At 45.6% G+C, this 12881-nt stretch overlaps 1 protein-coding gene across 1 annotated transcript in view; it reads right to left on the bottom strand.

Moving 5' to 3' along the window:
* Positions 1-4790: 4790 nt before the first annotated feature.
* GALNT10 (polypeptide N-acetylgalactosaminyltransferase 10) overlaps positions 4791-12881 on the bottom strand; it is a 94349-nt gene continuing 86258 nt past the window's right edge. Inside the window, exons 11-12 of the mRNA XM_075509504.1 lie at positions 11675-11824; positions 4791-10895 (exon numbers count right to left, since the gene is read on the bottom strand). Coding sequence (XP_075365619.1) covers positions 10728-10895; positions 11675-11824 — 318 coding nt within the window. The 3' untranslated portion in view covers positions 4791-10727. The remainder of the gene's footprint in view (positions 10896-11674; positions 11825-12881) is intronic.

The raw sequence follows: 12881 nt of genomic DNA, 5'->3' as shown, positions 1-12881 counted from the left end.
CTATTGGGGCGAGGCTCTGCCAGTCTGCCGCCACCGCCCGGCCCCGGCCCGCCTCCGCGTTCGCACGGCAGCCGGAAGGTCGCCGGCAGAGAGGCGCGCGAGCGCGGGGGGGGGGGGGGCCCGCGCGCCGTTGCCAGGGCACCGCAGTGCCCCCCGCCCCCCCCGACCGTGGCGGCGCTGACGGGAGCGGCGATCCCCGGCCGCCCCCGCCGCCCCGCCGGGCGCTCGCTCGCTTCCCGTCAGGAGGCTGAGGAAACCCGGCGTCTGCCTTCGCACCGGGCGCTGCCGGAGCGGGTGCCCGGCCTTGTCCCTCGGGGAGGAGGCGGGGAGCGTCCCCCGCCCCGCCGGCCTTCGGGCTTCCTCTGCGCCCCAGGGACCCGCACAGCGAGGCACAAGCCTCCCGCCCGCCTCAGCCTCTGGACCACCGGCTCCTAACGCGGGTTTCTCCGGCCGACCAGAGCTGACCCGGCGCCGCTCTAACCACAGCCCGAGAGCCAGCAAACGGCCAGGCTGAGCCGGCGGCTCTCGGCCAGTCCCTTGTACACAGCTCGTGTCGGCATACTGCACAGCTGCCTGTCACATCATCACGTCAGGCGCCTGATGTCGTGTAGGTAGGAGTTCCTGGCTGAAATATTATTAAAGAAGATTTTTTTTTTTTTTTTTTTTACTAATTACAAGGCAGGGGTAGTGAAAAGATTGGACCTGGGAAAGTGTTTCCCAAAGCAATCTGACTTGAAGCTTTGCATTTCTTTCATCTTCAGAAAAGAAAAGGAAAAAAAAAAGGGTAAAATGGGGGAGGGGGAATGGGGGGGGGAAAGAAAGCAATTCCTCCTGATCTGTAGAGAAAAGATGTTACTTCTGGAATTGCTGTCACCTCTGTAATACCAGACAGCACATGCTATTGTCAAAGGTGCGTGGGCAGCTGTAAATGGAAAAGGATTTCATCTTCCTGAAGAAAAGACTTTTTGCACAAACAGAAAAAAGGTTCTATAGACTAAAATTACTTCAAAGTCTGAAATCCCAGACATGGAACAATGTGCGTTAGCACAGGATGAACTGTGCTGAATCACACACACAAAATACCTCTGCAAGAGACTCCTGAAAGCTCTTGGTCATCAGATCAGCCTGCTCCATAGTAACACTGACACAGGCGTCTTGCAGCCTGTTCTGCCTGCTCCCCACAAGAAGACTGAGAAATGCTAAAACACGTATTTTCCAGGCACTCCTTGCAATACCAAGCATGTCTCAGAATGAATCTGGAGGGCAGGGACTTAATACTCTTCCTCAACACTTCTGCCTCTTGTCTTAGTTTTTATTGCTGGTGCACTCAGGCAATTACTAATTCCGGTTTGTCCATGTGACTACTCGAGAACGACAGTGCACTCCCCTGGGGATGCGGCTCCCAGAAGCCAGCCACTCAATGGGAAGGTGGTGGAAACAAATGACTTTACCAGCAGACCAACAAGCAGTTAGTGAAGAGCAAAGAGGTTTAAAAAAGCAAGATGCTGATGCTTATAAAAGCCCCTGGCCAAATTGCCCAGGGTCTGCCTGCCTGAAGTAATACCCTCCTGGCAAAAACCATACAAATATTCCCTTATTTTTGGGAAAGGAAAAATACCAGAAGGCTGACAGTGATCTCAGAGCTCCCAACAGCAAGCTTTCTAGGTTTATCTTAACATTACAAATAAAAATCAAGTGGCAGGCTGAAGAAATCTTGCAGAAGGACATTCGGGAAGCTGGAAGCACAGGCTGTAGGGACAGATGATAATAGCAGCAAGCAAGTAGATAAAAGGGAACACGATCATAACAGGCAGGACTTCCTCCTGTCCCCGTGAGGAGGAGAGTCTGCAGGTGCTCCCTGGACTATTCTACGGGAAGCTGGGAGTGGCTGGGGAAACAGGCACCATCAGCGCCAGAACAGGTTGGTACTTACCATCAGATTGTATTTCATCTTTGGCTGCAAACTCTCATCCCATGCAAATGAAAAGGTTTTAAGTTGTTTTGCAATGCCTACTAAGAGGGAAAAAACCCTGCTTTTGTCACTGTTTGCTAATTCAATGCTATGTACCTGCAGCTCGGGCTAACACAATGACACCTTTTTTCCAGTTAAAAAAAAAAAAAAAGTGCATGGAGGTGTTCATATAATTGCAGTTTATTTCAGCATATTTATCCTCATGGGAACCTCAAGGTTTCACAGTCTGCTAGTCCGGAACTAGCTTGCTGTGAAATAAACTGCCTCATAGAGACATTCTTTATTACGTATCTATCACTAACCTGATCTAATAATTCTTTGTGGGAGCTGCAATGAAGTGAGAAACAATGTTTCATAAACCCATCAGCACCCAGGCAGCTTTAGTGCCTTTGAAGCTGTAATAGCCTGCCCATCCAAGCCAGCCCTCTAATCAAATTAGGGGAACCTGCACAGGCCTTTAAATCTCAGCTGGAGCAGCACTACCCTCTAAAGATAAGTCTGCGATGTAGCTGTCATCTGGAACTTACTGTTTTAATGGAGCCATTTGGGGTTCTTGGGATAGAAATGCTACTCTCCAAAAGGTGCCTGTGCTGCCAAAGATGTCCTGGGAAGAAGCACTTTTTATTTTTTTGTACCTCCAGTCAGAAATCAGACCATTTCCATTTTCTGTACCTTGGGGGCCAATGGAGACCCTGCCCTAGCACCTTCCGCCAGACTCCCACTCTCCTCAGCATTTTTCTAGGGTGGCACATATTGAACCTGCTAAAACACTTAAACTGTCACAGCTTTTGGCACATAATCCCCTTGGGAAATGTTCCCGTGGCCAAGAATCATGGCACAGTGTTCCCTTAGGAGCATGCCTTGCAGTTATCTGCTGGTCCCCCAAGAAAGAGCCTTTCCATTCCTTCACACATGCTGATTTTCACACATGCTATTGTTTGTCTCCCCTCTGTTTATTTCACTGTTTTTCACCCCATGGAGTTAAGTAAAAAGGAGTGTTGGGAAGGCCAGAAAAGAATGAAGTGGTGACAGTAGAAAGTGCTGAGGGTCCTAAATGGGAACATGGGATAGGGCCATGAGCAATGCCTATAAACATACCTTCGCTTGGGCTGAAAGACGACTGCTCTCCCCACCTGAAGACAAAAACAGAAAAAGGGCAGTGAGCTGTTGAAAACTCTCCCCTGAAAACCAACGTGTAGGATGGATCCACCAGCAATTGCTCTCAAGGCAGGCACGCAGAGAAAGGGACAGCTTCATCCTGCCCTAAGCTGGGCAACAGTTGTGCGATGCTGAGCTCCCTCAAACCACAGGAAAAGGTAGTTCAGACAAGATGCATGGTTTGGGTGATTTTAACATTTTATTCTCATGGCCATATATATCTCAGCAGTAAACACACAAACTGCCTTTGAGAAAAGCTTTTTGTGTTGCTTTGAATACGTGGCTGGTGACAGACTCAGGGAGGGAAGTGTCCCAGATGTGGAGGCTGCTGCCCAGCTGTCAGCTCTCAGAGGGCCTCACCCGCAAGGCTCTGTTCTTGAGAGGACAACAAGGCCCATGCTCCAAGGAGGACTGCGAAGGGTCACCATCTAGGCATGACAGGAGGGAGGATGGCACAAGGGTCACCATCCAAACATGAGAGCATTGCAGTGTTTGGTCAGGGGGACAAGAGTGCCTGAGAGTCCCACCCCAGCCCCTCTTCTGAAGCACTCACCCACACAGAGTAGCAGCCAACTACACTCAAAAGCTCCTCCCTATGGAAAGCCAGCCGTAGCTTGACCATGAGGCAGCCACTGCAGTAGATGATGCTCCAACACTGTCATCTACAACAGTAACAACCTGGGGAATTTTTACTTACTTAGTTGCCAATTAACACAAACTTTCAGTCACTGATTTGGGTATTGAGAAAAAAGAAAACAGACACTGAAGTAAAGACCTTTCCTCTTCCTTCCTTTGGCTAAATTTCATCCGAACACCTGTCCTCCACTGTTCCTAGTTTCACCTCCGCTTTGCCACTCTTCACACGCAGTCTCTCCCAATTCATTCAGTGAGGTGATGGGTGGTGCAGGAGGTCAGGGTCAAGTGTGTAACTGTTTGTCTTCACTTCTCTGTGCTGGGATTTCTCTGCTCTGTGCTTCCCAGTGTGCCCTACCAACAAGGACTGTCCATGGCCACTATCCCTCGGCGGTATCCTACCTCGGCACAAGTCACCCACCATGGCCATGGTCCTTCCAGGATTGCACCCTTGGGCACAGAGCACCTCCTTGCACAAACATGTCTCCCTCCACATCTCCTCCAGCTTTGTCCACATCTCCTTACATTTCTCCTCATGTGTCTCCTCCCCTCATGACTGCCACTCTTTGTTAAACTGGTCTGAGCTGAAGTGCAGCAGGGTCTTCTGACAGGCTGGAGTTTTGGGGCATGGTGGGTTGTTCCCATTGATTTCAGAGCTGGCTGGAAGCAGCTGTGAGGGGCAGAGGAGTTCACAGCTCCTGCCCTGCAGGCATCTCTGCAGCCCCCAGATGCCTGAATCTGCCACATCCCCCCAACACAGCACTCAGGCATGAGCTTCTCAGCTGCTCGTGCATGAACACAGTAAATCCTGCAATTTATACCCAGTACCTTCAAAGGGCAGCTGGGAAGGACGTTTCCCAAAGGGGCTGGAGGAGAGCAGTGCATGACGTGGCAGGAAGCCTATGCTGAGGAAACACCAGACCAGGGTAACTAAGCTTATTCTCATAAGAAGTAGAGAGAAGGGAAATAAATCACTGGAGCAAAACAGGCAGGGACAGTCATTTCTGCATACACAGTTTCAGAAAACACATTAAAAATTTATTTTAAATATATTATAAAAGGAAGTCCATTCAACTTTAAAAACACTAGGCATTCTATCAATGATTCCCAATTTATGAAAGCTACTACATTAAAGTGCTACAAGTCCTTTACCACCCCCAGATATTAGGCTGTTGGTCCTAATATGCACAGAAATAAATATACACTGATTCAAGAGGCACCATCCAGTTTTACAGATAAAATGCATGCAGTACAAGGAATAGACAAACTTAGACCTTATCACCGAGATCCTGGAGAATGCATTTTGAAACCAATTCCCTTCTCCACCCTAGAGGCTAAAGCTATTTGTTATTGTTATCGTAAGGGCTAACGTTTTAGTCTATTAGCTTGATCAGTTTTTATCTTGTTTTGTGGTTGAAGTTCGCATTTGCTTGCTCACTAATTGGGATTAGGACTTTTTTCCTAGAGGTGAACTAGTAGATTTAAGACCACATAGATCCAGTGGCTTTATATAAAACTCCCAAATCCCTCGCATCTGCTGGAATAATTGAAGCCTTTTGGGTCATACAGAAGCACCAAGAAAGCTCAAATGCAGCGAATAAAGGAGTATACTCAGCTAGCAGAGGCAGAATCAAAAAGCAGACATAGGATTTTTATTAGGATTTCCATAATCTATCATTGCCTACTTTCACACACAGGTCTCCAAGTTAAAGTGTGACACTACAAAGGAGCAATCGGAGCAGGAGGTGAGTTTATTTTAGTTACAGTTTAAATTTATAATGTGAATAAATCAATCTGACTGGTTAATGAAGAATATGAGATGAATTGACAAGTGTGTGTTGAATGCTGATGGAAATTTCAGATCTCGGCTTTCCTATTCTCCACGCCTTGCACCTCTCCCCTCCACTTGAACCATGTGAGGACTTGCAGCTTGTTTTAAAATACGGACTCAATGCTCATTAGGTCAGCAAATAAAGCACTTAAAGCTCAGTCTTACACAGGTTGGGAAATTGCAGCACACAGACTTTCCTTGCTTATGATCAAGTAATAGGCCACTGGTAGACTGGGAGCAGGACCCAGTGCTCCTGACTCCCAGTCCAGCTCCACTTTTGCTATGTATCCTGTGAAAGACCTTTTAATCCTAACCCCACAGACTCTGACATTAACCTAAAGCTACTCACCATTTTGACAACAGTTTGCTAACTATTTAAGAAGCTTTTCATGCTAAATGATTGTTAAAATGGAAACTTAGATTGCTGCTTGTCAGATAAGGACCAACTTAGGCACCACCAGGCTCCTTCGTTGCAAGTGGTTAGAAATGCAGTAGGTGAGTAAGAACATGAATCACAGCAGCTGGGAGTGGATGTGGGATGCAAGGTACACTTGAATCCCTTGTGCTAGCAGAGCCAAACTCTTTCAGACATAACTTTACCAGGGCTCTTTCGACTGAAAGCATGACAGGCTGACTGCTAGAGGCCATCTGTTTTCTCCAGTCAAAACCATTCAAGTGTCTGTCCATATCTTGAAAGACAATTTAAAATAAAAGCTTCTCCCTTTTTACCCAGCAGTCATGCAATTGCCCAGTATGGCTTTTAGGAGATCTCTCTTCTCTCCCCTCAGTGATGTAAGCCAGCACAGCTACTATAATGATCCTACAGCAGCTACGAGAGCACTGAGTTCTTGCAAGGCCAGTTGCTGGTGGTGCCTCTTTGACTTTCACAGTACATTGATGTCTTAGTGCAGCAAGGAGGAGGAAAGTTTGCTGACTGGAACTCTCCAGTAAAGGAAAGGAAAGCAAAGCCCTGTGCATAGACTACGGTAAAACAAACCAGGAAGAAAGTTAAGCTGAGAAATTGCTTTCTTGCTACTTCTGTATTAGAGATTTGAACACACCCTTTAAAAGTTTCCCAGCGATGGAAGGCATCGACTTTTGGAAAGACACTTCTGCTACAGATTTTATATCCCTTTGGGACTATTTGTGATTTCTGATTTGGATACTTAGAAAATAAAATGCAGGATCTTGCGTGCTGGTGAAATGCATGAGCCTTCACCATGAGGTGAAACATCCAACAGCTAACCAAGACATCCTCTGGTCTAGCTTTAGTTGTTACAGTATACCAAGAGGAAGCTGCCATCCTTTCCAAGTCTTCCTATTAGGAGTGACCACCCCCCCACCCCCCCCCCCCCGAGTCATTAATGATATCGATTTAACAGAGGAAACCCAGGAGCTTCTCAATTACTGTCGTTCACACAAATTCTGCACTTAAAGTGAGGCATTTTAAAAAACACAAACACTGCATGAGTCAAGCTTTCTCTTACATCCTTATCTCCCAACCCCTTTCCCTCTTCTCTCTTGTCCAGCAAGGCACTAGGAAATGGTTCAAGTTTAAGCATTTGCTGTACATTTACGTTTAAAAAGGCACATCTTTATTTTAATGATGCTGTATTCCCCTTTCAGTGAGGTCCACACATTCTTCTATTATGGTGTGGAAAAGAAAATTAATTTCCCAGGCATGAAAAAAGACATCTTGCACACATAAGAGCCCCAAACCTATTACTCTGTTTGTAGGCCTCAGAGATTAGCACCAGTATAAATCAACAAGAGCTTCAAGAGCAAATCAAAGTATTATTATGCGACATAACACACATCCAGGGATCCCCCTGTTGTCTGGGATTCTGATACTTAAAAGCAGCAGAGTTTATGCAGCCTTGGAGAGAAGGGTTGTTTGAATATTTTTTTGGAAAAAATATGAAAACATTTATTTTGCATTAGATAATCACTGGTATTTAATCTCCAGTCTTGACTTGCATGCAGATGTGAAGATTTGCTTATGTATTCATGCTTTAGCAATTTTGCTTACAAATAACCAAAAGTAATTGGAATAATTAACCAGATTGCCCAGGAAAGGCTCAGTTAAAGATGTAGATGATGAAATACAGCTTCTATTTCTCAATCAGTGGATGGTTGGCTATTAAGTCTTCTCGTTAGTCAGCAAAGCCTCTAGGGTATTGAAAAGTATAATTGATGTAAATAAATTAATAGCTCAAAGCCCAGTGAGCCAGTCAGAAGTGTACAGAATTTGTGGGGCACTTATCACACTCGGATCCCAAACCTTCAGAAAACAGATCAGATCAATCATACCGAGAAGGACCCAGTAGGACCACTCACAGTAAAGCTCCCATTTCCATGTACTGGTGGTTGGTTGTCAAACAGGAATCGCCTCAACAATTACCTAATCTTTTGGTGCATACTGCTAAGAGCTGTCCTTTCTCTCCAAATTAAGATCATTAAGTGGTAAAAGACCTGTTCGTTACTGCAGTTCTCTCTGAAGCAAGCGTCCAGCAAGCCAAGCAGCTAGGACTCTCTTCACAAGGTGAGCCCAAGTACAAAGCAAGCCATGCATTTTAGAAACAGAAGCTAATCCTCTCATTAGAAAACTAAGACACACAAAGTTGCAAGCTGCAAGCAGAATGACCTACAGTCCATTTATATCATTTGCTGATTGTGTCCCAATTATAAAAAAACTAGCACTGTTCATGGACAAACAGCTTCTTGTTCCACAGGTATTAAAACATTCATAAAGACATCTAGTCAGGCCATCTAGCGATCCACAGTCAGCACTACTAGACTAATGAGAGCATTAATAACTTAAGGAAAGAAACAGTCAGACACAAAGAACTGGAAAGTGGCTCTGTCTCCCATAGAAATGAAATAATGACAGACATATTGTAGTTACTGAGAACATAAGATGTCAGCTCTGACCCTGGTCTCACTTCCATATCAATACTGCTGCAAAATTGTCACAATGAAAGCCTAGAGCTTTTTTTTCTTTCTTCACTCCCAAAATGTTAGACACCAACACATTTGGCAAGCCTGGTCCCAGCTGCAATGTAGTGCCTGTGTTTCCCTTGCTTCATGACTGCATGGGCCAGGTAAGTTGGCAGAACAGGTCTGACGTGGCCTCAGCTGCGAGGATGAGAGAGGTGGAAATGATCTTGAGCCTCATAGTCAATACATCAGACTTGAAAGCTTGAGAGGCAGCTAGTTGTGTCCTAGTCTGCTCCCAGTTGACAGACACAGCACTACATGGCTCAAAGACATCTGAAACATGGGCAATGATCCTACAACTGGCAACATCAGAAAGGGCTGCTTACTTCTGGAGCTCTGCAGAGGGAGCCAGCCTGCTTGTTTCTTGACACTAGGCAAAAATCTCCTTGCCTTCACAGGAGAGAAGGATATCCCAGAACAGAGCTTCCCTGCCTCTCCAAGGAGGGGAAGTCCATTAACTGTGCTTATCAAGAGTCCCAGAGGGGTGCCCCGCTCCTACTCTGAGTGTTCCAGCCTTTCACTCTCAGAGCTGGCTGCACACTACCTCCTCAGCTGGACATACTGCGGAGCTGGGCAATTACTGGAAAAGGGCTAGTTTTATTGATTGATGCAGCATCTTTGCAAAAGGTTAACTGCACCGTCATTCACAGCTTTTACTAGAAAATGCCACTGCTGCCTTCAGTATAAGACTAAGTGAGCTGAACTATTAAATCTGTTTTGGCAACAACTTAATTTTAAACCAGTGTGGGGTTTTTTTAAACACTTCCTTCAGATAGTCTTGAAACCAATGGTCCTCCATTCATCCTTTAGTGCCAGTACTTTTTTCCAGCTCCCGGGATGAGACAATTCTGGTTCAGTGCCTGACAGATCCTACAGCCAGACCAGAAGGGTAATACCTTGCACTGCTAACTGACTACACAAGTGACAGGGGACTAGTGAAATTGGCCCATCAATCCCACATCTCTGCTTAAGCAAACAGATTTCCAGTCACAGTAAACTATACAGTGCTGTGGATACTGGGAAAGGAGGAGAGATTAACAGCACATTCCCACAAGGCTAGAACACTACTGACCACAGAACTCAGGACGGCAACAAACTACAGACTGAAGAACAAATGGATAAAGACCAATGGCTAATCTTAGCCCTGACTTAATTATCCTGAATCAATCTGCTCACACCAACTGTGAATTAAGTTAGCCTTCAAACCTCTAAAGGAAAAATGGAAGTTGCCATCATGTAGTGGATTTAACTCTGAGAAACCCTACATGTGTTCATGCTAAAAAGATTCTGAATAAGAGGCAAATTTGGAACCTGATATCCAAAGGCTCTTAGCAAAAATCTTCACCTGTAAGAACTGTGCTTACCTAAAAACCCTCTGCTAATCTTTGACCTTGAAGATTCAACAGTGAGTGACAAACTGACTGCAAAGTGAATGGACCAGAAACCCAGATTCCTCATTGCTAATAACTACAGCAATATTCCCAACACTTGGCTGCACTTCCACTAGAACTCATTCCTTTATCAGAGCTACGATTTGGAAAGTAATAATACTCAACCTCTTTGAAATATATTTTGGTTTAGGGCAAAAAAAAAAAATACTCATTTCATTTTACATTTTGATGCCCCCCCCCCCCCGTTTTTTTTTCTGATGTCTATGACATCGGAGGATTAAATCTTGTGTTCAAGATTTTACTTAGATAGACTTTGGAAGATAAAACAACTATGTGGGAATGCTTCAGAGGGTAGTATAGCACCTACAAGAAGTCCTGGAAGGTCCTGGATAACAAAATAATTTAACACCAGACCCAGGTGGGAAATAAAACAAACCAAAAAAAAGCAAAAAAAAAAAAAAAAAAAAGAAGTTCAAATCACATTCAGACTCCTCTAAAAACAGAGTTTCTGTTCAGTCTCATCACAGAAGTGGCTCTGGCAAAGCCTTTAAAATTCCACCATCCCCAGAAGAGAAGGATGCAGCATCTTCACAATAAAGACTGGCCTGCTAGTTAACCTTCTCCTGAGATTCTCCCTTTTACCTTCATTAACTGTTTAAAAAAAAGTATTCTTAAAAAAATTTTTTGTAACCCTCCCCAGTAAAAACTATAATTGTAAAATATATATATATATTTTCTCAGTCTTTTAAAGATCAAGATTTCTGTTAAATTTTTCCAAGACGGTTGAGTTTGTATGTTCAAATATCCACTGCTGTGTTGGAGATGAAGGATTGCAGCTATTCATAAAGATCTTTCGGTCACTCTCACTGCAGTCCATACAGCTGCTGCTTACTGGATGGTAGAGGGTCTTGTCCTGGAGAAGAGAAATTTGATGTGAGGTTGCTAAGCAGAGAAGCAAAGCTGTTTGAAAACCAACAGAAAGAAGTCTTAAAAGCCAAGGCAAGCTATTTTGTCACTTGGATGTACCTGAAGAAGTTGTTCCACACTTAACTGGTTGGCAAGCCTCAGGGTCCATTCCCACCCCTTGCAACAGTATCCAGCCCAATCCTCACATCTGCACTGGGAAGCTCTAAAGCTATGTCTGAAGCCAGGTTCTCCAGCCTACAGGCTCACATCCTGCTGCAGTCCCTCTGAGGCACTGGCATGCAGATTGCAAGAACTACGACAGGGCATCTAGTCAAGAATTTACTTACCTGTTGGCCACAAAAGCACTGCTTAGTAAGGAGGATGAATAAATCCTTTTCTACTTTCGGCATGATCTTCTAGTATTCTGAACAAACCAATAAACACAGCACACCTCTTTGCAAACAGGTTTTTGCAAGGGTGTTGCATCACCTCACTGCCAGCTGTGGACAGGACTGCAAGGAGAGTGTCCTGCTTAGCAAGCCCTGGAGAAGCAGTCCTCACCATTTCTAACCCGTGGAACAGGGGAGTCATCTCTTTCTAATCAAGGGTAATTAATGGCACAATGACAACAGATTGTCTGCAGATTCTCTTACCACAGCTACATGAAGAGAAGGAATAAAACATGAATGGTGACATTTTAAGGAAACTTAAGTGCCTACAAGCAATTTGACACCTTAAATGAGAATACGCATATGCGCACGCACACACACACACACACACACTCACTTTTCGGTATCTCCAGAGCTGGTTCCCCTTCATTCCGTGACAGTCATAGAGGGTCACAGGGCTGCTGTGGGAAATGGCATCAAAACAAAACTTCTTGGTATGCTGAGGATCCCCAGGACGGATGTCTTCTCTCCAGCTGAACGTGAATACCTGCCAGGGCAAACGACCTTCAGGATGGCTGGTACTGGGCACGGTGCTTTCACCAGCAGAACGATGTTCCCTTCTTTGCCCACAGGGTGGGGATGGCTTCAGGGAAAGGACAGTATCTTCTAGAGAAAAACTACTTCCACCTCTGGGGACAGGGACTGCTGACTAGGGGAGTCTGTAACAGCTACCCCGCGGACTGCCACACAGCATGCTAAATGAGACTGTGCTGCTGCAAACAGCCATGCTAGTTAGCTTGGGTACTAATAGCAGCCTTGAATGTCTCTGCAATGCAGACATACATCATGGATTAAGTGAGCAGCTGACCAATTACAGCACTTTGCAGCTAGCAAAAAAGGCAGAGAGCTACAGGAGCTCTGAGTTAAAGCTGGCAGTAAATACCCAAGTCTGCAGAGGCAGCCTGCAGTCACCTTGAGAAAAGTCTGTCCCACACCTCCTGTGACAAGAGACCAGGAGGCCCACAGCTCCCCACCCCACTCCACAGGAGTGTCAGAAGGGCAATCACTAGGGCAATGCTTCCTGGTGCTCTCTTCTACTGACCCTGCAATGATCTCTTAGCACTTTCGGGTGAAATGAAAGGAGGGATACTACAGAAAAGAAGAGAAAGGGTTTTAGCTCTAGTAACTAGGCACAGCCTATCAATGCCTGGCAATGCTGTGGCCTTGATGAAAGTTGCTGGATGCCAGCGCATGTGGCCTGGAAATCCCTGAGCCACAGGGATTGGACCATAGGAGAACAGTTGGTGGAAGTACCACCACACGCATGCTCTGTTCCTTGCACTGCCCCTGTGGTATTTGCTATTGGCTACGGCTTGAGACAGTAGCGTGGTCAAGCTGCATCTTCAGTCTGATGATCATGGCTTGGCTTATGACATGTTTTAACCATCATAGGACTGAATCCCACAAAAGATAAACTTGTTTAAAGGCAGGCACTGCTGTCAAGCTTTTGCTTTCTGCTTTGACAAGGACAGCATCTCTGGCAAGGGTGCAGGTGTCCTCTGTGACCAGCACTAGCCAAGGTGGTTCCGAAGGGCTACTAGCCA

The sequence above is a fragment of the Mycteria americana genome, chromosome 8 (assembly GCF_035582795.1).
Source record: "Mycteria americana isolate JAX WOST 10 ecotype Jacksonville Zoo and Gardens chromosome 8, USCA_MyAme_1.0, whole genome shotgun sequence".
Taxonomy (NCBI): domain Eukaryota; kingdom Metazoa; phylum Chordata; class Aves; order Ciconiiformes; family Ciconiidae; genus Mycteria; species Mycteria americana.
Note: the sequence above shows the minus strand (reverse complement) of the source record. Positions and strands in the feature narration are given on the sequence as shown.